Genomic DNA, 27,499 nt, shown 5'->3' on the forward strand with positions numbered 1-27,499 from the left:
AGCTTTTCAGTGGAGCTTCCTAGGTGAGGATGACAGCAGACAGTAGGGACTGGTGGGTGTGTTCAGGGGGTGTGGTTTGCAAAGCAGAGAACAAGAATAGGGTGGGAATGCAGCTAAGGAGTGGGGACCCCCACCCCCGAGTGTGTGAGTCAGGAAGCATTGCAGTCAGGAAGATGCCTCTGGCTGCAGTGGGGAGGGTGATAAGGCAGCCTTTGGAGGCCAGGATGGAGCAGTGCCTGAGGTCTGGTGCTCCTTACCCCCTAACTGTACACCTCCACACTCCACCACCCCCCAGCCCTCAGCAATGATTGTGCCCCATCTCTGCAGCTCCAGGTCACTGATCTTGTTAGTGTCCATAGTGCGATGGCTACACAGAAGTCCTCCCTGGGAAGCCTGGAGTCCCTAGCTCCCTGAGGGGCACAGTAGCCACATATGTTTTACCCAACCCCAGACACTTTTGACAGCAGACTATTACTCAGGATCAAGGTAACTGACAGCAGGGCAGCAATCTCATCCAACTACAAACCTAGGCTGACCTGGACAAACCATACCACATAGTCACACATCAGGGACCTTCTGTGAGCTCTGCTCCCTTGTTCACCCTCTCCAACTACATACCTCACAGTATTCTTACAAGCATGGCTGACTCCTCTACTGGGCTGGTACTCTGAAGAGAGACAGCAGACCCAGCCTAAGGGTGCTGGGATGTCCCCTAGCCTGACACAGGGCAGGACCTGGGGAGGTTCTCAGAGGTCATCTACTGGGTAGGTGGGTACAGGGAAGTGGGTGGTTGAGTATTATCAATAGACCTAGGCACTTGGCCGTCCCCAGCCAGGTCAGGGGAGCCTGCACTGAATCCCTCCTCCATGACCACACCACAGTCCTGCCTGGCCCATCTCCTTGTCACCCCATCATACACCAATCGCTCTAGGGCTCTAGGGACATTCCGTGATCTCTTCAAAATGTTATCGTATGCCCTGCACTTAAACTTGTCATGGGAGATTTAAGGCCCCAGACAAGTCTAATGACATCATTAATTTGCCTCTCCCCCAACCCTGGCCCAAACCCAGGCCCCATCCTTGGCGCGGAGCCAAGGCCCATCAGCATGAGACACGCAGTGAGTGCTAGCCGGTGGCTAGGAAGCCTAGGGGAAGCTGAATGTCCAGCCCCACTTCTTCCTGGTTTGGAAATTGTACTCTTTTTCTTGTCCTTGTAAATCGCTTCAGTCCCCTGGGGAATCCTTCAGGTGCGTCTTGTGGCCAGTAAGCATACAGGAAGGAAGGGCACGTGCCCTGGGGTCCCATAATCCATGGGAGAAGGAGGCGAGTCAGACCTCTGTCTTCACATCTCTCTGGTGATTCTAATGACCACCTGTCATCTATGGAGGCCACCCTTCTCTAGTAACCCATGACATCACATGGGAAGGTGACAATGCACGATGGGGTAGATAACTCAGTATTTCCACAGTGCCTTACCGTGCTAGCAAAGCTGGCCTCATTGAATCCATGCAATAGGCCATGCATGTCACCCTGTAGCCAGTGAGGAATGTGAGACTCAGAGAGCCCATAACCTAGTGAGCAGCAGGCAATGAAAGAGCTTGGCAACCCAAGCTGCCCTGACTGTGGGACTGCAGGACCGGGTGCTCATCACCACTCTTCCTCAACTGCTGCCCATCCCACTCATAAAGCATTGCCTCCTATCCTTTCCCAGACCCCCCTAAATGAGAGGCATGTTTCCAGAAACAGCCCTTCTAGCCATGGCCTCTCTGCTCTCCACCCTGACTCCAAAGTCTCTGGCGTCTCCTGGAACTGCGTCAAGTCAAGTGTGACCTATTTTGTCAGGGCTGCCAGTCAGCCCTTCCAGTGTGGAAGAGGGTAAGAACACAGGTTCCTTCCTTTGTCTATCTGCCAAACAAGCAGTCTCTGGGTGCCAGCTCTGTACTGGCCTAGGCACAAGCAGGGCTGCTATGTGCATGGTAGACATTGTGCACTACTCACATTGAGACACTCACATCGTTTCCATCTTCATCCCAGAAGAGGAAGTCTGGCCTCTCTGACAAAGGAGCCGTGTGGTGCAGGTGCTCTTGCCACCCATTTCACCCACCAGTCCTTGGCATACCAGATGCAGATTCAGTCTCTGTTGACTCCCCAATCTTCCCCAGAAAGGATGTTGACAACCCCATAGTGGCTGTAAAGAAGCCATGTGACTGGGCTAATAATTGGCTCTTCTGAAGGACTAAGATCTCTAGGAAGTTGGTATCTTCAGGCGCAGTCTCCCCTCATCTGTCAGTCAGGACTGGTATTTTGTGCTTTGTGCTTGGGTAGAAGGCAATGAGAAATGGAAGGTGTTCTATGAGCAAGAGCTTGGAGGATGCCCTGACATGGGTGGATTGAGAGGAAAGGCTGTGTTTGGATTCGTTGCCTTAGTTTCCAAAGCAGCCTCCATGCACATGTTGGAGGAAATGGTACCAGAATGCCCGGATCTATCGTCCAGGCCAGACAGATGAAATGATAAGAACACAGCAATCCAAAAGGGGTGGTGCAATCATATATTCAAGGTTTGAACCCCGATAGGCGTCTTCCTTGTGCCAGGTCCTGGGGACTTGGAATGCATTACTTCATCCTTGAACTCAGGGATCCCTCTGTCTAGTTCAAAAGCACATCAGCAAAGCTATTACCAGGCCTCAGGCTGGATGTGGAGAAGAATGGGGATAAAGGACCCAGAACTGTAAGGATAGACAGCTTGTCCCACAAGCATCAGCCTGGAAGGATCTGTGATCCTGGAATAGTTTTCAAGAAAAGACAAAGGTCTGGAGCCAGATGGGCAGACAGCAGCTCAGACATGGGAAAAGCCAAAAGTACGGTCCTGCTCATCTCTGTAGAGCAGAGGGCAGAGTGGAGCCCAGCAGTGCCCGCCATCTCATTTAGTCCCTCCCAGCACATTAGTCCTTCCTACAAATGAGAGCCAGGGTTCACCTTTTACAAGTGGAGTAGCTTGTTCAGTATACCCAGCATCAGAATTGAATCCAAAGCTCAAGTCTCCCTAACCCCTAAGCTGTCTGGCCTTCTTGCCATACCTGTTATCTAGACCCTCTTGCTGAACTGGGTGCCTTGTCCAGGTCATGCTGGGCTCAGAGTTGAAGAAAGAACAGAAGGAACACAGCATGGCCCCAACCTCCTAGGCCCCAGCCTCTAGAGAAATACCAGGCAGACCCGTGTGGGAGTCTTACTATCAGGGCATACAGCTGGGCTGTGATTGCACTGGCTGTGACTACACATGTCTCAGGATCTTTCCCTCTCGGGCTTGCTTCACAAGTAAAACCAGAACAATGCTCACCTTTGAGGGTTTGAGGGTTGATGAAACAGGAAACACAGAGCCTGCTGACCTCAGAAAGGTAAGCTGCCAGTTGTACCGGCACTATGCAGTCCTATTTGACATGTGCCCTGCTCCATCAAGACCTAAGATGGCTTCTGTCTTACCATTGCAGCTACCCAATTTCATCAACACCACCCTGCCGCCTCATGAGCAGGTGACAGCCCAGGAGATTGACAGCTACTTCCGCCAGGAGCTCATCTACAAGAGGAATGAGCGTATGGGGAAGAGAGTCATGGCGCTGCTGCGGGAGAATCAGGACAAGATCTGCTTCTTTGCCTTCGGAGCAGGTTTGGCCCCAGCCTCTACTTGTCAAGGGAAACGCTGAGGCCCAGAAGACGGCAGGAAAGCCACATGGTACCCAGGAGCAGAGCTAGGACCTAGCACTTCCCCAGCTTCTGACCAAGTAGTCTCTCATAGCATCTTCCTTGGCAAGAGACGCAGCTCCTGCCCCACCCCTGGTAACTCTTACAGCCCCTCCAAGTGCCAGGTGGATTTATGAGAGCCCAAAATAATGTTCCAGTGCCCAACCCAGCCTGGACCCACCCAACTTAGAACCAGGCCCTGTGACCTCAAGGGTGAAGGAGATGGACTTTGACAGCCCACAGTTTTGACTCCAACTTCAACCAGGCCATGTGTCATGTCCCCCTAGCTGTTACTTTCCCAAGGCTCCAATTTTCTCTTCTGTTAATGGGAAGGATAGCAATAACTATTCAATAAGTATCTATGTTGTAGAGTAGTTGTAAAGATGTGTGAGATTTAAATAACATGCCATATAGTAGGGATCCAGAATGGCAGCTACAATCATCATCATCACCATTGAAATGAACTTAATCATCACCATGGCAACACAGGGCACACACTAAATGTTTCTGGGGATCTTTCTTCTCCTGCAAAGGGAACTAAAGATGTCTGTACATGGTTCCTTGGTGTACCTATTCCTTCTCTGCTCCTCCTCACCCTTTCTGCCTTTCTCTGTGGCTGTCTCTACAGTGGCCGAATTGGGACTGGGATATTGGATTTGAGTTCTTTGTTAGTCAGCTTTTGCTCAGTGATTTACAATAACCATTTGCTTTTTGCCACTTGAATTTGGGGAATCCATCTGTGTTTTATGATAATTAAGAGATAGCTTGCAGCTTGGTGGGATGATGTACACCTATAATCCAAGCACTTTGGAGAGAGAGACAGGCAGGTCTCTGAGATCAGCCTGGTCTACCTAGACAGTTCAAGGCCAGCCAGAGCTATGTAGTGAGACCCTGTCTCAAACAAAGAAGATGGCAGCTTATAGATATGTTCAACAATCTGCTGCTCTGCTCTCTCTTTCCTTGGCCTTTACCCTCTAGGCTAAGAAGTCAGTCCAATCCACACAGACCTCTCTGACTTTGGAATGGGGCTGTCTACTGTCTATCTCTGTCTGCCCTACCCCCATTCAGCTCCAAGTATGTCAAGGGCAAGAGCCAGGGATATATTTATCCAGGCTGTTCTTCCCCTTCTGAACCTCCGTTGTAGCGAGGCTGGTGGGAGGAGCTCAGTCGTGGATACAGGCCCTTTGAAGACAGCTCATTAAGGCCACAGAAGCTGCACAGGAAGAGCTCTGGATTCACACTGATGCTGCTATGGCCCACTGTGGCCTCCAGCAAGACTTCTCCATTCTTACAACCTCAGTTTACTCACTTAGACAGTGGTAGTTGTGGGGGGGGGGGGCGGGGGCTGCTGGCTTTGGCTTGAATTGTCTTGGATTACAGGCTGTCCAGGATTCTGGCACAGGTGTAGGAGACAGGTGGGGTCTCACGGGGAATCTAGAAGAGCCTCCTGGAGGACCCTACAGGAACCAAACCCAGACTAATACATGGAGATGGAGGACCACTCTCCCTCTTGCAGGATATGTGCATGGGGCCTGGTGTGAGCCAGGTAGCTGTGAGGACCTGTCCAAGGAAGTGGCCCCCAGCATCTCTCCTCTCACTTACCACACAGCTGCCTCTGGGCGGTGGTTCTGTACTCCATGGCCTTAGACTGCAAAAAAAAAGCAGCCACTGGAGTCACCTAGTCCCTGGCTCCTCAGACTTGCAGGAACCTCCAGAGAGCACAGTCACTGAGGGAGGCCAGTGAGAGGGCAGGATGCCCCTCCAGAATGGGCCCAGGATGCAGGTCTAAGGTTGCCCAGAGCCTAATGGTCTTTTAGCACCAGCTCTCTCCTGTAGCCGAGGAAGCTGAAGAAGCAAACCACAGGCCTGCTTGTGATGCCCCAAGCCCACAGGGCACAATGATCCACTCAGGCACCTTTGCAAATTAAAGCATCCTGCAAACAACCAGTGGAGACAGAAGCAGAGAGGGATCTCAGAGTCCTCACTTGGCAGCAACACTGAAAACTGGTAACTGCTTTTAGCCCCACGTCCATCCACAGTGCTTTTATATGGGAAATCGTTTGGCATAATAAAAGAAACGAGGGGAGAGGTACTGCCAAGTTCAAGGCAACTTTTGTGGCCCTTTTAAAGCCTCATTACCCAAGTGAGATGGCTGAGGCTGCCAGTATAGAAGTGGTAGGAAAGGAGGAATGGAGCAAGGCGGGGGGGGGGGGGGGGGTGTTTTGGTCTCCAGACAGAAGAGGGCACCTCCTCACCTGAAGTGTGTGTGAGCAGGGAGCTGACGGCTTCTAGCCAGGCCTGCTCTTCCTGCTAGAAGGTAAAGTTGAGAAGGAGGACAAAATAAAAAGGCTCTTGGTTTGAAGAGGGGAAAGCATCAGACATGAATGCAAGGATGGCTGGTCACAGACTTGACCAGGACAGGAAGTCAGAGCAGATTGAACTCGGACCATTTGTGGTTGATTGCTAGAGGGTGCCTAGAGTGTGGTTCTGTAAAGAGCACATCAGGGCCCAGCAAAGAAGAGCTTTGACTGATCCGTAATACCTGCTGAGGATCAGGATTCCAGCAGGTGCCTGCCAGGTACTTGCTCTCTCTGCTGACAATGAAGGCCCATAACCCTATGGAGTTGCAAATGGTTTCTCTAGCAACACCCAACAGCTAGGATTTAAAGGTGGACACTGTACCCAGATGCCTCCTAATTTTACCTGCGCACTCCCTGATCTGGGACCACCCTGTGCATGTGAACTATACCAAGACAAGGTCCACAATCTCAAAATTACTAGCACCTGGCAGATTTTGTACAAAGATATGGTGAACTAAATCATACAGAACTGTGTATGTTCCATTTAGTCCCAGGGTATCTCATAAGTGAGAGGGGGCTTACTAGGCACTAGGATGAAATGTGCCGGGGGGGGGGGGGGGGGGGGACTAAATGAGATGGCGGGCACTGCTGGGCTCCACTCTGCCCTCTGCTCTACAGAGATGAGCAGGACCGTACTTTTGGCTTTTCCCATGTCTGAGCTGCTGTCTGCCCATCTGGCTCCAGACCTTTGTCTTTTCTTGAAAACTATTCCAGGATCACAGATCCTTCCAGGCTGATGCTTGTGGGTCAAGCTGTCTAGGGATTGTCCATCCTTACAGTTCTGGGTCCTTTAACCCCATTCTTCTCCACATCCAGCCTGAGGCCTGGCAACAGCCTTGCTGATGTGCTTTTGAGCTAGGCAGAGGGATCCCTGAGTTCAGCCATCCAAGAATCTTGTAGCATCTTTTTTTCAATAATAAAATGTGTGATTCAGAACTGAAGGAGCTGAGTTGAAAGCATGAGTCACCAGCAGTTGGAGTGTGGGGCAGGAGGACAGGTGGCCTTTAGGGCCCCTTCATTTCCAACTCCAACAGTTGGAAGTTATCAGTTTCTGTGGCCCTCACACACTACAGTATGAATATAATCTGAACTTCTGACACCCCACAATCTGACCCCAGCATTATGTTGCTCTAATTGCCTGGTTGCAATATCCTGGCTCTCTAGGCTCATAACATTGCAGCATGGTTTTTGTTTCAGTCGCTCTTGGAGACTTGGGAGCGGTATGGAACCTTGCAGAACCTGAACATGCCTTCTGGGGCAGCCACCAACCGCCCCACAGGAAGCAAAATCCAGACAGAAAGAAGGCAGGCAGGGGTCAGAGACACAAATCTGCTGCTCTGAGTGTTGGGACATCTAGGACACTCAGCCTACAGGCTGCTGAAGCACATTCAGAACAACACTCATGGGCCTGAGGCAAGAACACATTAGTGGTAAAGATTTATACTTGATAGAAAGGAAAGCTATTAGCCCACCATACTGAGCCATGAGCACACTTTAGCTAAAGGCAACTCTGTTGACTGAGATGTAGCCCAAAGATAAAGCATTTGCCTAGCGTTAATCCAGCACCACCAAAAATAAATTAATGAATGAATTAAGCAGCTACTTCCTGTAGAAGTTTGACAATCCACTCATACTCAGGGCTTTCTGGAAGGACAAGATACTCCTTCAGTTCCATTTGGCAGACCGATAAGTAGAGGTGCACACAGGAAGCAAGAGAGCCTCAGAGTTCTGGTGAGGTTATGGTGACAGCTCTTCCTTGTGGCTAAGCTCCCCAAGGTATCATCCAGCTGCTTGAGCCCTCTGTCTTAAGCTCTCACAGTGCCCTGGAATTTCATCCTCACACGCTGCTCACACAGCACACTGTCATTTCCTAGTCCAAGTTGACCCCTGGAATCGAAGATGCTCATCCTTACCTGTTGAATGAATAATTGGATGGATGGGTGGATGAATGAATGAATGAATGAGTGAATGAATGAATGAATGAATGAATGAATGAATGAATGGAGATGACCCTGAGGTGTGTAAGTAGAAGTGCCATTCACTTCTATGTTACCCCAAGCAGAAGTTGATCCAGAATCTAAGTCTTCTGTCTCCATGGTTGGAATTAGGGGCTCTGGCAACACTTTTGGAAGGTGAGAATCCAGTAACAAACAAAAGGCCTGAGAACTCACTAGAAAGAGATTCCTAGGTCTGGTTGAGCAAACCACACAGGCTGAGGCAAGAGGCAGAGGCTTAATGCTAAGCGGGGGTTTCTGGGGCACTGGAAGAGGAGGCAGCAAATGGTAAGAAGGAGAATCAGTGAGAAAAGTAAGCCACCACAGGAGTTAAGTCCAGGCCATGAGGGTGGGAAAGGGAAACAGCTTGGTGTCATGGAAACAGCTTGCCTTCTGAGATATTCCTATAGTCTTCTCGGAATCTTTCCCACTCCATCTGCACAGCAAGGGACCCTCAAGAGGCAAGCTGTTAGGTTCCTTGCATCCCACATCCCATGCTTGTTGGCAGAGGCTGACTCAGAGAAGGTTTCCTGGAGAAGGTTGGAGCCAGCTGAAATGTCCCTTATGCAAGCCCAGAGGCCTTCCAGTTTCTCACGCCAACCCCCTAGTCCTCAAGACAAGATCCATCCTTCCCTGCACTTGCACTTGCTTCTCTACTTACTACCTTCTGAAGAGAAGCCCCTCGGAGCTTTCAGGTGGCCCAGAAACAGCCAGAAGTCTAGAATAGAGGCTACCCTCCCAATAGTTTCTTCCTCTCCCCCACAGCATCTATGTCCGTCCCGCTTCCTAAGCACAAACACGAGGCTAAACCTTCCAGAAGTGCTTTAGAATTCCCAACAGTGCTAAAAGAGTCCTGTCACCCCACCACACATGCATCTAGAGGCTAGCATGGTTGCAGCGACTACCATCCTCAACCAGAACCATTCCAGTTCAACCCAGAGCATCCAGACAGGCAAAGGAACACCCCCTTCTGGCTTGTGCTGGGCTAGCTTTTCCATGGACAGAGTGAGTCAATAGGAACTGTGCACCGTGTCCCCAGCTCGTCTCCACAGCTGTGCTGTTGGTGGAAGATCTGAGAATCCCAGCTGTGGGCTTGGCACTCTTGCTGGGCAGTGCAGTGCCAAGAAGGCAATAGGAGGAAATGACAGGCTAGTTTGTGACCTTTGAAGGTACGTTGTGGGAGAACCCCGATTCTCCTGAGAAGTAGCTCCAGGCTAGCCAGTACCTTCACTTCTCCCAGCCTCAGAGTCCCCTCTGCAATTGGCCTGGAGTCAGTGAGCAGCACACAAATAGCTTAGTGCCAGACATGTAATTTCGTACAGCCATTACTACCCCAGGACCCCTGGTTCCTCACAGACTACTGTCCTCCAAGGACAAGGCTCCTGGCCAGAAGAGAAGCAGGCCACCCCAGATGAGAGGCTAGAGAACCTCTGTGGTACTGCAGGGAAATCTCAAGAACCAAGATTCGGGCTAAGTAACAGTGAGGCTCAGGACAGGGTAAGCTTCTGTCCCTGAATATGTCTCTAGTCAACAGAGGGTCCTAGAGCCTGGGTACTGAACCTCAGGAAAGAGCCTGGTGTTATAAAGAGTGGTTTTCCTGGCCACAGCTGGGACCTGATACCTACAGTCGTTGCCTATGTCTGTGGTCATCTTGCACAAGAAGAAAGAGGGCCATCCCTGACTCATCTGGGGCTCCCACAACCTAGTGTGCATCTAATATGCATTAGATGCCTGTAAAAGTTTTTAGATAAAGTACTGTGGTCACCAAGGCCTTGAGACCAGGCTAGCCAACACCTCTGTGACTTCGACCTCACCCTAAGTTACCGGAGTCACTCTGGAAATGACAGGTGTCAGCAGAGACATGCCTCCTGACCTCAGAGCAGAATGTTCACTTTTGAAAGCATCTGATCCAAATGACCTAGAAGCTTCAAACTCACGGTTTTAGAACTAAGTGATGGCTTGATACAGGGAGAGGTGCTTTGTAGAAGGAAATTCACACCCAGTGACATCCGGAGGAGGATACCCACTCCATAGTTGTCAGATAGTGGCAGAGGCCCCGGGGCACAGGCTGCTTCGAAGGGGAGTCTCCCCAGAACCCAGAAGCTGGCCATTGTCTGGGCAACTGAATCCACAAGTGACTTGAGCCATGCCTAGACATAGACCCAGCTCTGCCTTTGGTGCCTGTATGGCCTGGGCAAGTTGGGAAGCTGAGAAAATGAATCTCAACATTCGGCACATTCCCCCTGCAGGCAGAGTTACCCCTCCAGGTGTTTGTGTCTACCTTTGCCATATTGATGGCAGAGCAGAGGCCGTCTTTCATCCATCACTAGTTCATTTTCGACACCTAGCATTCCAGAAGCTGCCACACAGCGGCAGAGCAACGGCTACTGGAGGACATAGGGGCTGGGGTGCCATCCAGGCATCACCAACTTCTGAGAATGCCCACGGTCCTCCTTGCCACCCCTCAGGAAGTAGCGAGCGAGCTCCAGGTCAGTCAGATGGTTCTGGGGGAATTTTCTGGTCCCATCGAAAGTCGACCATCGTCCCTTCCTGCAGTAGTCAGAACTGCACAGCTTGTCCCTGCTGCCCCAATCCTCACAGTACCCACCTCCTCTTTCTCTTTATATTCAACTGCAGAACCACTGTTGTCTCCAGCACACAACGACGTCCCTCCTCTCTGCCCACACTCTCTGGCACCATGCCCTCCCAGCTACCCTCTCCATCATCCCTCCATCTTCCTTCCCTGATCCCTGTGCCCTTCATCACCGGCCTGTGTGTGCCTGTCTCCCTCTTCACGGGTAGAGACCACAGTGTGTCTCAGATCCTGGCATGAAGCTGGCGGTGCCGCAGGCAGTGTCAAGTCGGAGTCCCCAAGGAACTGAGAAGGCTCAGCCTTGTGCTGGGGACTGCAGAGCAGGAGAGGGGGGCCCAGGTCAGCCAGTTCCCCTGCACACGGTCCTGGATAGACTAGAAGCCCTGGTGCCCCTCGTTATCCATCCCTCTGTCACACTTCCTAGGGAAAACAAACACAGCTCCGGCTTGATATCCGGCCGGAGGCCCTGGCAGTGAGATTCACATTTGAAAGTTTCCCTTGCATTAATTTCAGACGGAACATAAATACGGACTTGGGATGCCTCTTCCAGGAGGAGAAAACTGGAAACCCGCGTGCTCACTGGAGAGAAAACATGTGTGCTGGCCGAAGGCACCCGAGTTACTCTGGAGCCTGTGCGGGGGAACATCTGGTTCTCTCCTCCTCCACCACCCAGCCCCCACTGCAGTCTTGAAATTGCCCTGTTAATTGGCGCATTGTTCATGCTGAGCACTTGACACACTTTCCTCTCCAATCTGCTGAACCTTGGAAGGTACACACATTTCTGACCATTTCCTGCCCCCAACCATGATCTTGGCATCTCTGCAGCTGCCAAGTGCTTCAGAGTGGGCGTGACAGAGCTTGCTGTGAACTGGGGCAGTTCTGGGAGGGAGCCCAAAATGCCTTGCCTCTTCCCAGCTGTGTGACCTTGGGCAAGTCCTGTTCCCCTCACTGAGCCTCAGTTTCCTCATCTGTAAAGTGGGAGCACCTTCAAGGGCTACTTCAAGGATGATTTGGAGGCTTGCTCCATGTGTTCAGGTCACCATCTGGTGGAGGGAGGCCCAGGAGGCCAGTGGTACAATCCCACATGGGGAAGTTGAGACACAAAGAGAAAGGGAACTACTCAAGGCTACAGAGTTCATTGGTGAGTGGAGTTTTGTGTCCAAGATCTGCCCTGCCCTACTTACCCATGCTGGAGGGTCAGGTAGGGCTGCCAGACTGTGCTCTCTGCTCCCCAAGCCTTGTGCACCCAGAAAAAAGAAACCTTTTCTCAGCTCTGCAACATCTCCCTGCTCCTTTCCTCTGTGTGTGTGTGTGTGTGTGTGTGTGTGTGTGTGTGTGTGTCTTTGTCTGTGTGTCTGTGTGCATGTGTGTGTGTGCCTGTGTCTGTGTGTGTAAGTGACCCCTGGTTTTCTCAGGGAGACAAGGCTAGCCCCACCTTTCAGTGTTGAAGCTCTGTACTCCCTGAACCCGGGTCCTCCTGATATCCATCTAATAGCACCCATCCTGGGGCTATCTCCCCTGTGTGCTCTTTGCTTCCAACTCTGATCCTCTCTCCTCTTCCTCGCTCCATCCTCTTCCTTTTCTCTATGGATGTCATCCATCTCTGTCCTGCTATGCCCCCACCACCACCCTCTTCCCTCTTCTCTCTCTGAAGCTGCATCTCTTACAGCTGGTCTCTGGCCCCTCTTCTCTGTCTTCTTTTGCTTGCCAGGTCCTGGAGTTCTCTCCCCACTCACCCCTACCTCTACCCTGTGAATAGTCCCTCTGCTTTTCTGCCTGCTTCCCTCCTGACTCCTTGGCTCCCTGTGCCCCCCCTCCCCTTCCTCTTCTGTTGTCCTCTCTGGACTCAGCAAGCGAAATGGAACGTGTCTTCCTGCAGAGAGAGCTGGCCAGAGAACAGCTGGAAGCTAATGCTGGAGGGAGATGCTGAGTGGTGGCCAGGAGCCCCAGGGAGGCTGGGCAAGCCAAGCAGGCTGAGCCCCAACATTGTGGGGCCCCTTTGGAAACCTTCCACCACCTTGCCTGCAGGTTCCAGCATGGGGGTGGTGCCTTGTCCAGAATTTCCAACTTTGGAGACTAGCTTAAGCCCTGTCTGCCAACCCCTAAGGACAGCATAAGCTGGACCCTGACTCTGGCCTGCATAGGGGCCAAACTCCTAGGATTGGTGGGATCTTGGGGAGAATCACCAAGGGCTGGGGCTGGGCTAGAAGAATAGGGGAAACTCGGGTCTCCTGGGGACAGGATGAGATCATGGAAAGGATGTGGGGTAACAAGCTGTGTCACTCATTCATTCAACAAACATTCATGGAGCCACGGTGGTGCGCCAGATTTGGGCTTAACTCTGGGGACAAAGATGAATCAGGCATGGCCCCACCCTCAAAAAGCTTATATCCCACCCCCACCCCCATCAGGTGGCTCTTAGAGAGCACATTCCAACAGAGTCAGCTCTGGGCTGTGGGCAGGTTAGGTTAGCTGCAGTGGGAAGGGACTGAAGAACAGTGATCTCTGGAGTCCCACTGCAGGTGGTAGTGGCTAGGCAGTCTGGTATATTTGAGAGGTGACATCCAGGGGGTCTCTGTTGGCTGTGGGAGGATGAGGGCCAGTGTAGCTTGATTAGCAATGTCCAGTAGAGGCAGAGTACCAGCATGGAGAGAGGGCAAGCAGGGTTGGTGGGCTCCATGGAAGGGTTGGGTGGAAATATCCATAGGCCACTGGGCACCACTATGTTTGAAGTGGAGGGCAGTTCCAGAGTCATCAATACTGTGGGTCACAAACTTACCAGAGATAGGGTTGGTAGCTGAGGTGTGAACAGGGTGAAGAGGAAAGGGGCCAAGAGCAAGTTTCCAAGGCTCATACTTGGACCCACCAAGAGCGTCACCAGAAGAGAAAGAGCATGATGAAAAATGTACAGGCCAGAAGGGGGCTTGGACACTATGATGCTGCAGCTATGGGTCTCATGAGACCAAACCCCAGAAAGGGGAGAATGTCAGGAATACTGGCCGGGCATGAAGGAGTCACGTCGCTCCACCGGGAGCCCCTCTCTGTCTCAGGATCTGGCTTTTGGGATCTGGGAATGACCTACAATGCACAAGACATCACAGGAAGTTGTGCACGTGCGTGAGGCATCCACATTAGTGTGGTGACAGGGAAGACTTCCTGGAGAAGGCAGTACTGCTCTGTGAGGATGGGAGTCCAGTGGAGACAGGAGAAAGTGCTCCAGGTGGAGGGCAGCATTTGCAAAGACTGAGAGAGGAACGACGTCAGCAGGATCCTGATACAGAAGCACAGGTGTGATCAGGTCCCCAGAATCTGGCTTGCACCTTGCAGGCTGAGGACAAGCCTGTGTCTCTCCCTCAGCCTGTGTGCTGGTTAGTCTCTGTTAACTCAATACAGACCAGAGTCGTCTCCTTATGTCGTGGGATATGCAGTAGTCAATACGCACTAAACCAATGGTATAAGTATATGAGAAGGGGAGAGAAAAGGAGGGGGAAAGGGGAAGTAAAAAACAAAAAAAAATTGAAAGAGGAAGGGGAAGGAGGAAGGAGGGAGGGATAGAGAAAGAGGAATATCTTTTCATGGGGTTTTTTAATGAAACAAAACTCTCCCCCACGGACCATGAAATGAGCCATGTTCATCCCGCACTCCGACCTCGCCCTCTGACGTAGAGAAGACAGATACTGGGAGGTGCCCTGTGTGCCCAGGGGTTCAGAGGAAGGGTAGCAGATCCCGGAACAGAACGCTTAGCAGCCTTCCCTGTGTGGAAGTCATTCCAGTGATCTCCATGTGGAACCACAGCCACTCTTGACTGACCAGCTAGGGAGACGTGGCTGGACGTGGGGAGGTGTGTCAAGCTGAGCATGGCCCCTCTGCTCCAGCTCTGCACAGGCCCTGCAGACTCCCTCTGTGTCAGGAGCTTGTCTATGCCTGCCGGTTTGTCCACTGTGTTCTCGACCTCCCTGGGGTTGTCAGCATGCTGACCCTCCTGCTTCTTACCTGTCACCACTTGTCACAGGCAATCAGAGTCAGGGGACAGTGATTAAACCCCCTGCTTCCCATGCCCAGGTTCAGAGCTAAATGTAAGCAGAAAGGCAGTGTTACGTGTGGAACCATGAAGCAGACTCAGCATGGGGAGGTGCTGGAGCACTCAGGAAGCATAGGCCAACCCAAAGTGCTCATACGTAGGGAGACTGAGGCCACGACAGGAGGCAGGGCTTGGGAAGAGGGCAGGGCCTAACCCAGGCTGTCCTATGTCCACAGTCATTTGGCCTCCCTGGACTCCCCCTAACCAGAGCTGGAAGAGGTGCAGACATCTTACCTGTGCGCTGGTGAAGGGAGGCCATCCCCTTCTTCTGGGCCCTGGACTAAATTCTCTGTCTGTGTACTTATGGTATCTCATACAGAGCAGGTGCACCATAAATGCTTGCTGAGAGAATCAATAGTGGGTGGGAGGTGAGAGGGACACACACACACACACACACACACACACACACACACACACACACACACACGTTAGGAGAGTCATTTTGTTTGCACTTCCTTTAGGTCATTGTCCATTGGGGTCCTGGATTCAGGAGGGTTTTATGGCTTCTCTAGTACCTAGGCCATTATGGGTAGATGGTGAAGAAATTAATCTAAATGCTTAGACCCAGCCAGCCCATGCTGAGCATGTGTAAGACCCTGACCATGTGTAAGGCTGTAACAAGGTAGTCTCTGCCCCCTGGAGGGCTCTCGGGCACCTCCAGGAAAAGGAGGCATAAGTTGCTGATGGAGTTTACAAAGAGGAGCCATAGACCCATGGAGCTGAGGGGTTTCTTAGAGCTAGGCCTTCCATGACTGATGTAGGCTACCCACCCTAGGTGGACTGGCCCTAGGGTCAGCTTAGAGGCATTAGGCACATGAAACAATAGGCTGCTGCACACCAGCCTCTGATCTCTGGAGTCCTCACAGATTGGAGAAGGTGATTATAATTCCTCCCACTTGACCGGTGAGGAAACTGGAGCATGCAGAGATGCAGCCTGTGAGCAGAGCTGAGGTGTGAATATGGGCTGGGTGGACCAGGTTTATATCTCCCTACTGGGACACACTACCTGGATTTGAAGGAGCCCTGTTGCTAAAATATGTGCATTCCTTGTCCTAATACCCATCCAGGAGACCCTTGGGGAACCTCCACTGGTATAATTCATTAGCCCAGACACAAACCCAAGGGATGGCCATATACCCACTGGATGACCACCTGGCATGTGGCTGAGACCACACTGCATCTTATGTTCCAGGTCACTTTCTGGGGAACAACACTGTCATCGATGTCCTAAGACAGGCAGGGCTGGAGGTGGACCACACACCTGCTGGGCAAGCCATCCACAGGTAAGCATCAGGGTATATGGTGGCATCTTGGAGCTAGCTGGCTGACTGCTGCCTGACCACATGCTGTGGTCACTACCCCTGTGACATGGTCAGGCCTCAGGGAGTGCTGTGAAGCAGAGTGCTGTGAGATGGGGTCTCTCTTGGGAATAGGCCAGACCAAGCATTGTGACTAGAAAGTGACAGATGGGGTAAGTAGGCTGGTATGCAGTATTGTTGGGAATCGCCTGGTGCAGTGGGAATGGGGCAGAATGAGGACTTGTAAGATTCTTGGGGTTCAGATACAAGTAGATTGCGCGGGGCCACAAGTGACCTCATTCATGCCGAAAGTCAGTGGACAGCCATGGAAGATGGTGCCTTGGGAAGAAGACGCTACAATTTGTTCTCTTCCCTGTGTCCATCTCCACTGCACAGCCCTCTTGCTGTCCCATCCACTCATGACCCTCTGCTTCCTGCCTGTATCTGCTCCATTGCCTCCTCAGTCTGTGCTCCTAGCTCCCAACTCTCCTGCTAGGGAACTCTCACTTTGCCTACAGAGCTCCTCTCCCAGCCTCCTCCTGTGTGGGTTCCTATTCTAGACCACTCCACACATCAGCACCCTGGAAGTCTCCCCGGGACAGGGCCCAGCTCTGCCCATCTATAGCCCCAGCATCAGGTAATAACCAGGCTGGAGATCTCCTGAAAAGTGTCAGGCTCCTCAGACTCAGAGATTCATGCCTTTATGCAGGAACCTTCTCACCAACCCACAAGGATGGCCCCTTTTTTGTGATTTCACCCCTGGCCTTATGGCTACAAGACCCAAAGTCCAAAACATGCTTCCTTAGTCACAGACAAGCAGACAAGTGGTATTGGCTGCTACTCTGGGTGGGGCTCACTCTGTATGTGTCCAACTCATTGTCTTAGCCTGGCAAGGTAGGAACTATGCATATTCCCGACTTAGGGCATCTGAGCCTATCATGAACTCACTTGTAGAAAGACCCATTTGTAGGACAGTCTGGTTCTGTGGCCTCCCTCAGCTCCTGACTACTTCTGGTACCTACTCTAGACACAGGGAACTCAAGAGTGACTGAGACCTTTACCTTTGGAGAGGAAGCTTTCTTGGGTCCCCGGAGCACGGACTGCTCCATATCACACACCCCCAGTTCCATGTGACTTCTATAGGAAGTTATGAGCCTCAGTGTTGGGACTCCATCCCAGCCTCCCACCACTTTCCCCAAGCTCAGCCAGAAGTCTTGGAGGGAACTAGGGCAGGTGTATTTGAGGAACAAGGGATGCAGGGTAGCCTCAGAGTCAAGGCATTCCTCTAGTTCCCTCCTGTTCTCTCAGTTCATCCTTCTCCCCACACCCCCAAGGATCTTTCCCTTGAAGCTCATTGTGTGTGGCCAGGCAGGGCAGGGGAGGCAGGCAGGATCCTATTCATCTTGGAGCACAGGCATTAGAGGAGGAGATCGCCTCCTCTGCCCCCACCGGCTCTGCTGGAAGCTCTGCTCAGAGAACTCTCCTTAGTCTCCTGTACAGGGGGATGAAGGAGCGAGCGAGTGAGCGAGGGAGCAGTGCAGAGGGAGCGGGGAAGCTGAGGAGGCAACAACAATAAAAGCCATCCTTGGCCACAGGTGCTTCCTGTGGCTGTCTTTTTGTCTGACTGTTTTGAATTATCTCCTCAGCAGCTGCAGCATCTCCGATAGCCTGGACCCTGGGAGTCTGGAGTTGCCATGGGGGCTGGGAGAGGATGAGCTGAGCCAATGGCCTTTTACTCTTCAAAGAGAGAGAGAAGCCCCTCACCCACTCACTGTGGCAGTGTGAGGGTAGGATGGGAGGACAGGCTACTTTCAGTCCTGGGTACCACCTCCCTTGCAAGCTGTTTGCTTGGACACAATTCCTAAAACCACTTCTAACCCTCCGGGGCCAGACGTCCCCCAAGGAATTCCTTTGGAGGCACAGAAAGCAAAGAATCAAAGAGAGAGTGTCTGCAGGCTGATAGGCATACCCCTACTTTGAGCACGAATTCCACAAACATGACTAAATGACCCTTGAGTGCCTGCATCGTCAGGTCCTTTTGCTTGGTGACCCGCGTCCAAGAGGTTTTGTAGGTATCAGGCATTGTGCTGAATGGCGGTGCTCGTTCGCCGCCATACCATCCTGATGAAGCGGGTAGCAATATCCTCCCATCCCCTTTCCAAGCACTACCCATCCACAATCTGGGCCATGGGTTATAAAGTGGCATGTGGACTGTACCTATCAGTCTTCAGGTTGAGCTTTAATGACATCCCTATCCTGCCTCCATTCAAAAGATGATCCATAGACATCCAGTGCACACAAGCAGCTTGAACAGCATCAACTATTCAGTGGCCTGGGCTGCCTGCCACTGCCAGGCACTATTCCAAGCCCTTCACCTCTGTTTACCTATAAACTCACAATGTCCCCAGGAAGGTACAGACCATCATACTCCCATGTTATAGGAGACTGAGGCACAGCAAAGTTACATAACTCACCGCCAGGGGTATTGCTGAGTGAAACCTTGATCAAAATCAAATAAGCAGCACAGACCTCTTTGTCCATCCCTGTGCACTCACTCCTGTCTCCACCATAGGCTCATGTTCTCCTCCTCAGCAGTGTGGCTACGTGAGATCCTGTGTGTTTTACTCTGTCTCCCACTGTAGCGTATGAACTGTAGCGGGGGCATCTGTTTGGGTCACTGCGGATGCTTACTTGGCTAGGAAATGCTGGCTGCCGGGAGTTCGTGGAGTAGAAGATAAAAGAGCGAATCCATGTTGTGTCTCACTATAACAGACAGTGCTTGCCCTGGGTCCCTCCAACCTGCCCCAGCAGTGCCACTTCCCTTTCCTCGATGATATCCCGACTCTGCATCCCCCCCTTGCACACATGGCATACTCACAGTCTCTTCTGCCTTGCAGTCTTGCTACTGGAAGCCCATCTCCCTCTCCGGAGGGCACCTCTGCTGCCAGTCCAGCCCCAGCAACCCCAGCTGCCGCAGTCCCAGAAGCAACCTCAGCAACCCCCACCAGCCCTCCGGAGGAGGAGGATCCAGTGCTGTCCCCACACCTCCTGCTCCCTGACAGCCTTAGCCAGCTGGAGGAGTTCGGAAGGCAAAAGTGGCGGCGCAAGAGGCTGAACAAACACCAGCGGCCGCGGCACTTCAACGACCTCTGGGTCCGCATCGAGGACAGGTGAGCTGGGAAGGGGCAGGCTGCCTAGGAGCTAGTTGTCAGCCCCCCCCCGGGGGGGGGGGCTAGCGCACAGCCACAGACCCTGCTCTGAGCAAGCAGGGACACAAGGGTCAGAGGGGACATAGAGGCAGTCTTCCTGGACTCTTGAGGATCTCCAGGGGTATCTTCTGGGGCGTATAGAACATGCACACATCTGGCTTTGGAGGTTTATTTTCAGCATATCAGCAAGTAGAATTCTCTGCAGTTCAAAAGTGGCATGGGGCCTGAAATGCTGACACAAGAGGATAACAAGTTCAAGGCCAGCCTGGGCAATTAGTAAGAGTCTGTCTCAAAATAAAAAGTAGAAAGAAGCATGAGGATGTAGCATCATGATAGAGTTCCTGCCTGGAATGCACAAGGCCCCCAGGACAGCCAGTAATTACTCGGTTGATTAGTAAAATTAAAAGGAAGACGTGGAAGCATCCTCGAGTGCCACAAACAGAAGTCTACCGTGCCTGGCCTGCCCCTGATCCGTTTGTCCCATGGATGGAGGTAAAGCAGGAGCAAACACAGCAGGATGGACAGATCTCTGTGCTGGGGATGTGTGAGCAGTGACACCAGAGCACAGAGACGCTGGAGGGGCTCCCAGCCCGTGAGATAAAGGGACACCAGGCAATGGATGCTGTAGCTCCAAAGCGTTCCTGCGAGCCTTTCTGTGAACAAGCAGGTACGGAACACAGCCTAAGGTTCTGTACTCCCCCACCCTCCTTCCATATGCTCCTCCTGTTGCTGACACCTCTTGCCTCAGCCTGTCGCCAAAGCTCCTGTTGCTCCAAGATTCTAACACCCCTCACTCAGTTCCTCTCCAGAGCAATTTCCCTGAGTCAGCTGAAATCTCTACATCTAGTGAACAGTGTCACTAAGGAATGTCTCAGGAGTGGGCCGGAGTCCTCCCCGACTGTGGTAGCCCATTCCTGGTTCTGATGCTTAGACAGTGGAACCTCAGAACCCAGAGTCCCAGTCTGGATCTTAATGTCATCCAGAATTTTCCTCAGCATCCTTAACAGAATCACCTTGGGTACTTGTTAAATAAGTAAATCTTCAGCCCCACACAGACCTCATGATGAGAGTCAGAGGGAAGAGGCCTGGGGTGTGTGCCCCAGGAGGTTTCAAGCGGCTCTAAGGAGTTCTGGGCCAACTGTGTATTCATGAATATGAACCAAGATATGGAGCTGGAGGGCCTGTCCCGGGCCGCCCAGGGACCCAGAAGCTGACCAACCAGTACCTTCTACTTCCTGGCTCTTCGACGGCCAGGTGACTGAGCTAGTGACAGGAGACTGATGTAGTCCAGGCCTCATCACAAAGAGCATGGCATGCACTATCCTGAAAAGACTTCCAATGGGTAGGCATCAAAGCCACTGAGCCTTTAGGTGTTGGTGCCACAGCGCCTCCTGTGGGCTACTGGAGAATGTACTTCTGTAGAGACGTCAGCCCTGCCTCCCACAGCAGAGGCATCATTGTAGCTTTATGGCTGAGACACACTAAGATTGGGTGCCCAGCGTGGGCTACTCTGCCTAACTGGGTGCAAGAGTCTAGAGTTTTAAAAAGCTGCATCCTTCAGGTGTGGGCAAGCTTATAGGCTACCAACAGTCTACTAGAAGCTCTGAGTAATCTGGCCACTCACAGTCCTGGTCAATCAAGGACTCTAACTACTGGGGTAACAGAAAGCTAGGCTGTCAGCTCCAGTAATGAACCCCCAGCCCCTAACTGTGTCTGAAAGACAAATGACACCGGACAGTTTCCTTCTTACAGCAGAGGATCTGGAATACAGACCCTGGCTTCAAGGGAAGAAGGCAGTTTTTCCTTGGCCAAGGGAAGCCCTCCTTCCACCACAGCAGGTAAAACTGTGGTTGGCTGATGCACCTCCCTCTGCTCAGGCTGGAAGAGAATGTTCCACCAAAGAGCAGTTTATTGAAGTTCCACGTTGATTCTTGATAAAGCAGGCCCTGCCCTCCCTGGGAAGCCCAAGTACAGGGCACAGGCTACCATGTGCAAAGGACTCATTCCACCTTCCCGGAGTCCCCTAGCCTCCAGTTTTCTGAGAAGGAGCAGAGGACAAGAATGGAGTCATCTGACACCCTTCTGACAAAGAGAGTGATTTTATCCCACTTCTCACTTTGTTCTGAAATCCAGCTGGAGCTGGCTCTCCACTTCTACCTCTGCTTACCCATTTCCACCTACACCCCTACAGCAGGGCCCCTGAGGGTCTTCTGATCTCTGGTCTTGCCTGCCTCAGGGTTCTCCCCTTCTTTTCTGCCTTCCACCTCCACTGGATCCTCTCTAGGTTATGGGCCACCCTGGGCTGTCCCATGCTGTTCGCCCCCCCCATGCTATTGCTTCCCTCTGCTTAGGGGGCCATGCAAGTGGGCCTTTGTGAAGCTCCCACTGTGCCAGGCACTTAGATCCATCACTTCATAGTCCTACACAGAGTCACAGAAAGCAGGCCTGTTTCACAGGGAAGGAATCAGAGTCATCCAGATCAGTAAATTTGCTGAGAGATGGAGACACAGAACCGTCATCCAACACTAAGGTTCATATTCGCCACCTACTGCCAAAGTCCTCTTCCATCCTCACCTGGCTGAGTTCTCCTATCTGCCCTAGTCACCCATGGGAGCCCTTTTCTTGGCCCCATTGCCCACACTACATTTCTTTGCCTTTGTTTCTAAGCTGGGGAATCCTGGGCACAGATTTGGTTTGGAGGGCTCCAGGTCACCTGAGGCCTCACTAGGTGGGAAGGGTCTTTGACTGTATGCTCAAGTCTGAGGAGGAGGGAACCAGGGGTGCAGGCTGTGAGTGCCTGGCTGGGACACCACCTGGAGCAGGCCGGCCTCCCTTCGCCCCTCATTACCCCAAGATGTAAACAGAGTGGAGGAAGTTTAGAGTAGCAGCAGCCTGTGGCAGGATGATTTATGGGGACCTGTGGAAAGGGCTGAGCGTGTCCACAGACGGATGCATGGCAGCGGAGCGTTCTCAGGAATCCCTTTCCTCTGAGCACTGATAGAGACAGTGGAGAAAGGTGTCACCAGGGCAAGCCAGGACAGAGACCATTCCCATAAAACATGAGCCTGCGGCAATCCTAAGTGACTCCTGCACCATTGGGGCTTTGGCTGGCTTCTGGAGGCTGTGCCAGCTCTCATTCTCCCTGTCCCCAAGTCTACAAGCACACAGGGGTGTGTGTGTGTGTGTGTGTGTGTGTGTGTGTGTGTGTGTGTGTGTGTGTAAGAGGGAGAGAGCTGGAGAAGAGAATACCTTCCAACCTTCCAGCTGTTGGGCATTGGCCAAAGCCTGGCCCAGAGGTGAGCATCAGTATGTAACAGACTTGGTAAGTGCCGCTAGGCAAGTACAGACTGTACATGGTGCACATGTCAAAGCCCTCAACAATGAGAGGGAACATAGTACAGAAAGGATCTGCACACCTCCTGTCTGCTGCTCTTCCTGCTCAAGATATTCCTCTCATTCCTCACAATGTGGTGTAGTCCAGGGTAGCTAAAGTATCCCTGCCAGGCCAGAACCCCACCTGAAGTGGGTGATGTCCCATGAGGATTGGAAAATGAAGTCATTCAATCATTAAAAAAAAAAAGAGGGGAAAACCCACTGAAAGAATCAGACAGAGTAGTGTTGCAACCCCACCCCACAGGGCTTTGACGCCAGTAAAGCCAACATCAGCCCCTCAGTGACCCTGAAGTGGCTGCTGCTAATGTTACTTCCAGAGTCTCTGGCCCGGGGTGTCTTGGGATCAATCTCCCTAGCAAGGTGCTTCTTTCTGGAGGCCTTCAGTGTGTCTTAGACTTAAAGCCATCCATGAGCCAATGTGTGGGAGCTGCGGAACACCATTCCCAATTTCGCAAAGACATGTTGGACACACACCAGTCACCCATTACTGTGGATTAGTGCTGGTGGCAGACAGTGACATATGGCTCCCAAAATAGTGTCACCAAAAAGGCCATGGAGCCTCAGCTCTACAAAACCCTGGCAATTCCTATCTAGGGGCCCATTTTCCATCTCAGGATGGAAAGTTCCTTCCACCTCTGGCCCACTATGAAGTGATCAGAACGCATCAGACAGTTAACCCACAGTCTGTAAGGTTGAGGGAAGAGTAAAGGCATCCCAGGGAAGGAATCACGGCACGAGATGTGAAGGCTGATAGGCTCCAGGTACTGGGTGGAGGCCGGGGAAAGCAGCAGGCAAGCTGAGCAAGTTGGGTCTTTGCCTACATCTGACTTCTGGCCCAAAGATGCCAAAATCCAGTTAAGAATCACAAGTTCACCTGCAGTGATGACCTAGAGAACCCTGTCATCCAGGCCCTGCATTCTCCAAGGCTGGTGCCCCCTGGATCTCTCTGAAGATCTCTAAGGAAATAACTAGAGGCTGGTCCTCTTCACCAACCACCAGCCCCCATCACTTCTCTGAGACTCCATTCAAGCAATAAAAAACTCTAGGCTTTGGCGAAGGGGGGTCATCTTTGGTTTTCAAAGAGCAAAAAGTATATTTGTGCCCCCTAGTTAGCCACCAGCTCCTCATATTAGCAAGAAAATTAGTGTCGGTGATGCCCAGTACTGAGTCCTAGAGGGATCCTCCAGACCTCTAGTGCCAGATTTCATCCTTACTCCGGAGAACCGCCAGGAAGGGTGGCATCTGACAGTGCCGGGCAACTAGCCTCACTTGTCTATACTTTCCCTTGGATTTCTGCCTGTGATCTTACTTCCGGCTTTGACTGCTGGAAAGCAGTTCAAAGTTCCTGACTCCATTCTTGTCCTTTCTCTGTATAGAGCAGAAAACTGAGGCCTAGAAAGCAGTATTGGCCCAAACTTACAGATCAAGCCAAGGAGGTAACCCAGGCTTACACAGAGCTCTGTCTTCCAGTCAGCCAGAGGGGCCTTCCCACACTTGGGGTCCTGTCTGCTCATGGCAGACTTAGCCCCCGGTGCCAGCCATCTGCAGAGCCTGGGAATGTGCAGTGTGTTTGGTTTGGCCTCTAGACCGTTGTGCCATGAGACAATTTTCCCCAGCATGAGCCTGGGAGGGGGTGGGGACCTGGACTGGGGACCAACTTTGTGAGCTGAGTAAGCTAGGAAGGAAGGAGGGAGGTTGTAATCAGAGGGGCTCATCCCCGCCCCCCAGTCCCACTTCATTTTCCTGGGACTCTTTCCAAGCAATAAAAACTCCACTTGGGCTCCAAGGGAGAGTTTTCATCTTTATTTTTCAAAGTGTGAAAGAAAATGCCTATAGGTGCCTTGTGAGATGTAATTCCCATTTGGTCTTGCCCCCCAAGGACAGCCTGGGCCCTGGCTCCAGCCACCTCACAGGGCATCTAGCCCACTGCCCTGAAGCTAACCCTCAGAGCCTCCCAACAACTACCCAGGTTGGGACACACAGCAGCAGCTAGGCATAGACTTTTATGGGGTGTGTGTGTGTGTGTGTGTGTGTGTGTGTTACTTGCAGTTTTCTTTTTCATTAGACAAGAGAAGGAGGGTAGAGGATGAGGTAATGACCTCTACTAGGCACAGGCATTAATCCCCTCCAGGGGCTACAGCCAACAAGGCCTCAGTCTGACCCTGGAACCTGCACATCAATGTTCGAGGTCTTACCAGGAAATAGTGCAGTTCACTAAGGCTCGCAGTTCATGCTACAGAAACAGATGGCCCCAGTGCAGCTCATCTAGTTAAGAGTCCTCACCTCCTTCAACAGAAATAGTAATATGGCCTAGGTGTTGCACCAAGCATGGTGAGTGCCTGTCCTCAGAAGTACAGTGTAAATGAAAGATGTTATTTGTGGGAGAGGCAGAGACACAAAAATATTAATGATGATTTTTTTATTAAGAAAATTTTTTCATTCATTTTACACAACAATAGAAGATTCCTCCCATCCCCAGCCTCCCCTCCCAGCCCACCCCCCATTCCTACCCACAAGAAGGCAAGGCCTCCCATGGAGAGGCACATTCAGTAGAGGCAAGTCCAAGCCCTTCCCCCTGCCTCAAGGCTGCAGGAGGTGTCCCATCATAGGTAGTGGGCTCCAGAAAGCCCACTCATGCACCAGGGATGGAGTCTGATCAAGCTACACAATTGTCTCACCATGCAGAGGGCCTAGTCCAGTCCCATGCAGGCTCCACAGCCATTGATCCAACTTTTATGAGTTCCCTCTAGTTTGGTTTGGTTGTCCCTGCATGTTTCCCCATCATGATCCTGATGCACTTGCTCATAGAATCCCTCTTCTCTCTCTTTTACTGGACTCCTGGAGCTCAGTCTAGTGACTGGCTGTGGATCAATTTAAAAAACAAAACAAACGAGCCTTCCCACACCTCCCAGGGCCAGGCACTGTTCTAAGACTCCTCAGTAGAAACCTGTTCTTCAACCCTCATATAACATATATCTCACTATGACAGTGAGGTCAGTGGGAAGTGGCGAGTGCTTTATGTGAGCTTTCTCTCTTCAAGGTACCAGGGCAAGTCTCTAGAGGTGAGTGAGACAGTAACAGCAAGACAGTGGATGTGACAGGGATGAGGAGAGGGTAAAGCAGCCCAGTATAGTGAGATCCTAACAAGCCCCATGTGGTTGAACGCCAGCATGGCAGGAAACAAAGCCCACTGGGTTCTGTGAACAAAAATGTGGCACCCCCTGGCTCACCCATTTTCATACACACTCTAGGAGCACCATGCCTTCCTCCTCTGAGAGAGACAACAGTCTTCCCTCTCATCCCTGTGGGTGTACAAACCTGCTTTGCCCCAGAACCTGGCTACCAGGTAGTGTCCTTGAGGTCCCCCGTTGCTGAAAGGAGGTGGTAACACCCATTCTGAAGGATTATTGTGATGATGGAAATCTTGTTTGAACAGCTGGCATGGGGGAAGCTCCAACCAAGGCAGATAGGATGATGTGATGAAAATTAAGGCGCGTGCGCACATGTGCGTGTGCATGTGTGTGTGTGTGTGTGTGTGTGTGTGTGTGTGTGTGTGTGTGTGTTCTGCCACCTTCAGCAACCTTGGAAGGAGCAATAAGGGGCAGAACACCTGTAGACAGGTGGAACTCTGGGAACCTCGGAGCTATCTCCTCCTTGACTTTGCAATTGTTTCTGCCTGGGACCTATGCTCATGATTGGTCTCAAGTGGGCCCAGCCTGTCCTTGAAGGTCAGCTGAGCTGGCTGTGAGGTTCTAGACTTTTCCTCTTCCCTAAGATGTCTGGTAAAGATAGAGCTGAACCCCAAGCTCTCTTCCTAGGAGGAGGCTGCTGACAGTTACTGTTTCCTCCTTGCAGCACGACTGTCTCGCCACCCCCGCTGCCCCTCCAGCCTACTCCCAGCTCCAGGACGACCAAGCCCTTTGTCAAGTCCTCACACCAACTCCAGCAGCAGGACATTCTGGGGCCTACCAGCAGCTCAGCACCTGCTCTGGGCCTCCCCCGCGCCATCGCTGCCACCATCGTCGCCCCCTTCCTACTACACACCCTTGGGCCCTCCTGACCTTGACCACCCTTGTAGAGAAGCCAGAGATACCACAGGAGTCTGTGACCACGCCCACCCTCTGACACCACCTCAGAGGGTGCTGACACCTCAAGGCAGTTCACACAGGACAGGGACCTTAAAAACACTAGAGCTTTATTGTATCCAAATTACATCTTCTTTTTTGTAGAAGGTCTTATTTTCCCATAGTGCTATGGGGCTCTTTTGTAAAATATGTGTCCATATTAAAAGAGGAAATGTATTTATTCTATTGATAAAACTATTTTTATGTAGCCTATATTATAGTCCCTGAATTAGCCCCAACACCAACCCAGGGAAGGAGCCAGGTTCCCGTGACCTCTGTGACCTGTGTGGACTGTGGCTTTGAATTGGCCCCAAGCCTCCTACTCAGGCTTGGTGTCTCCCACTGTCGGTACCTCTGAGGGCAGGCAGAAAGGCAGCCCCAGCTTTTGTGAAGCTGAATTTCATAGCCAGAGGCATGGTGGCCAACCATCCTCCCCATCCCTGGATGTGTGCAGGACCTGGAGGGACAATTTTTAAAAAAGAATGCTGCTATTTTGAAGTCCTGGATGTCTGTGGACTGGCCTTCTGGAGCTCCTGGTGAGGTTTTCCATCAAAGTAGGAGATTGGTGCTGAGGCAGGTGAACCCAGTCCCGTGGTCAGATAGCTATACTAAGACCCAAAAGTGAATGGGGTTCACCCAAAGTCACAAAGCAAGTGGGTGATCTATGTTCCAGTGGCACTGGTCCAGCTTCCATTTAAGAAAGGCTGGTA

At 51.9% G+C, this 27,499-nt stretch overlaps 1 protein-coding gene across 1 annotated transcript in view; it reads left to right on the forward strand.

Moving 5' to 3' along the window:
- Trabd2b (TraB domain containing 2B) overlaps nucleotides 1–27,112 on the forward strand; it is a 202,299-nt gene extending 175,187 nt beyond the window's left edge. Inside the window, exons 4-7 of the mRNA XM_036177310.1 lie at nucleotides 3,488–3,662; nucleotides 15,958–16,048; nucleotides 18,961–19,233; nucleotides 26,521–27,112. Of these exons, the coding sequence (XP_036033203.1) occupies nucleotides 3,488–3,662; nucleotides 15,958–16,048; nucleotides 18,961–19,233; nucleotides 26,521–26,725 (744 nt within the window). The 3' untranslated portion in view covers nucleotides 26,726–27,112. The remainder of the gene's footprint in view (nucleotides 1–3,487; nucleotides 3,663–15,957; nucleotides 16,049–18,960; nucleotides 19,234–26,520) is intronic.
- The last annotated feature ends 387 nt before the right edge of the window (nucleotides 27,113–27,499 follow it).

Source organism: Onychomys torridus, chromosome 2 (assembly GCF_903995425.1).
Source record: "Onychomys torridus chromosome 2, mOncTor1.1, whole genome shotgun sequence".
NCBI classification, from domain to species: domain Eukaryota; kingdom Metazoa; phylum Chordata; class Mammalia; order Rodentia; family Cricetidae; genus Onychomys; species Onychomys torridus.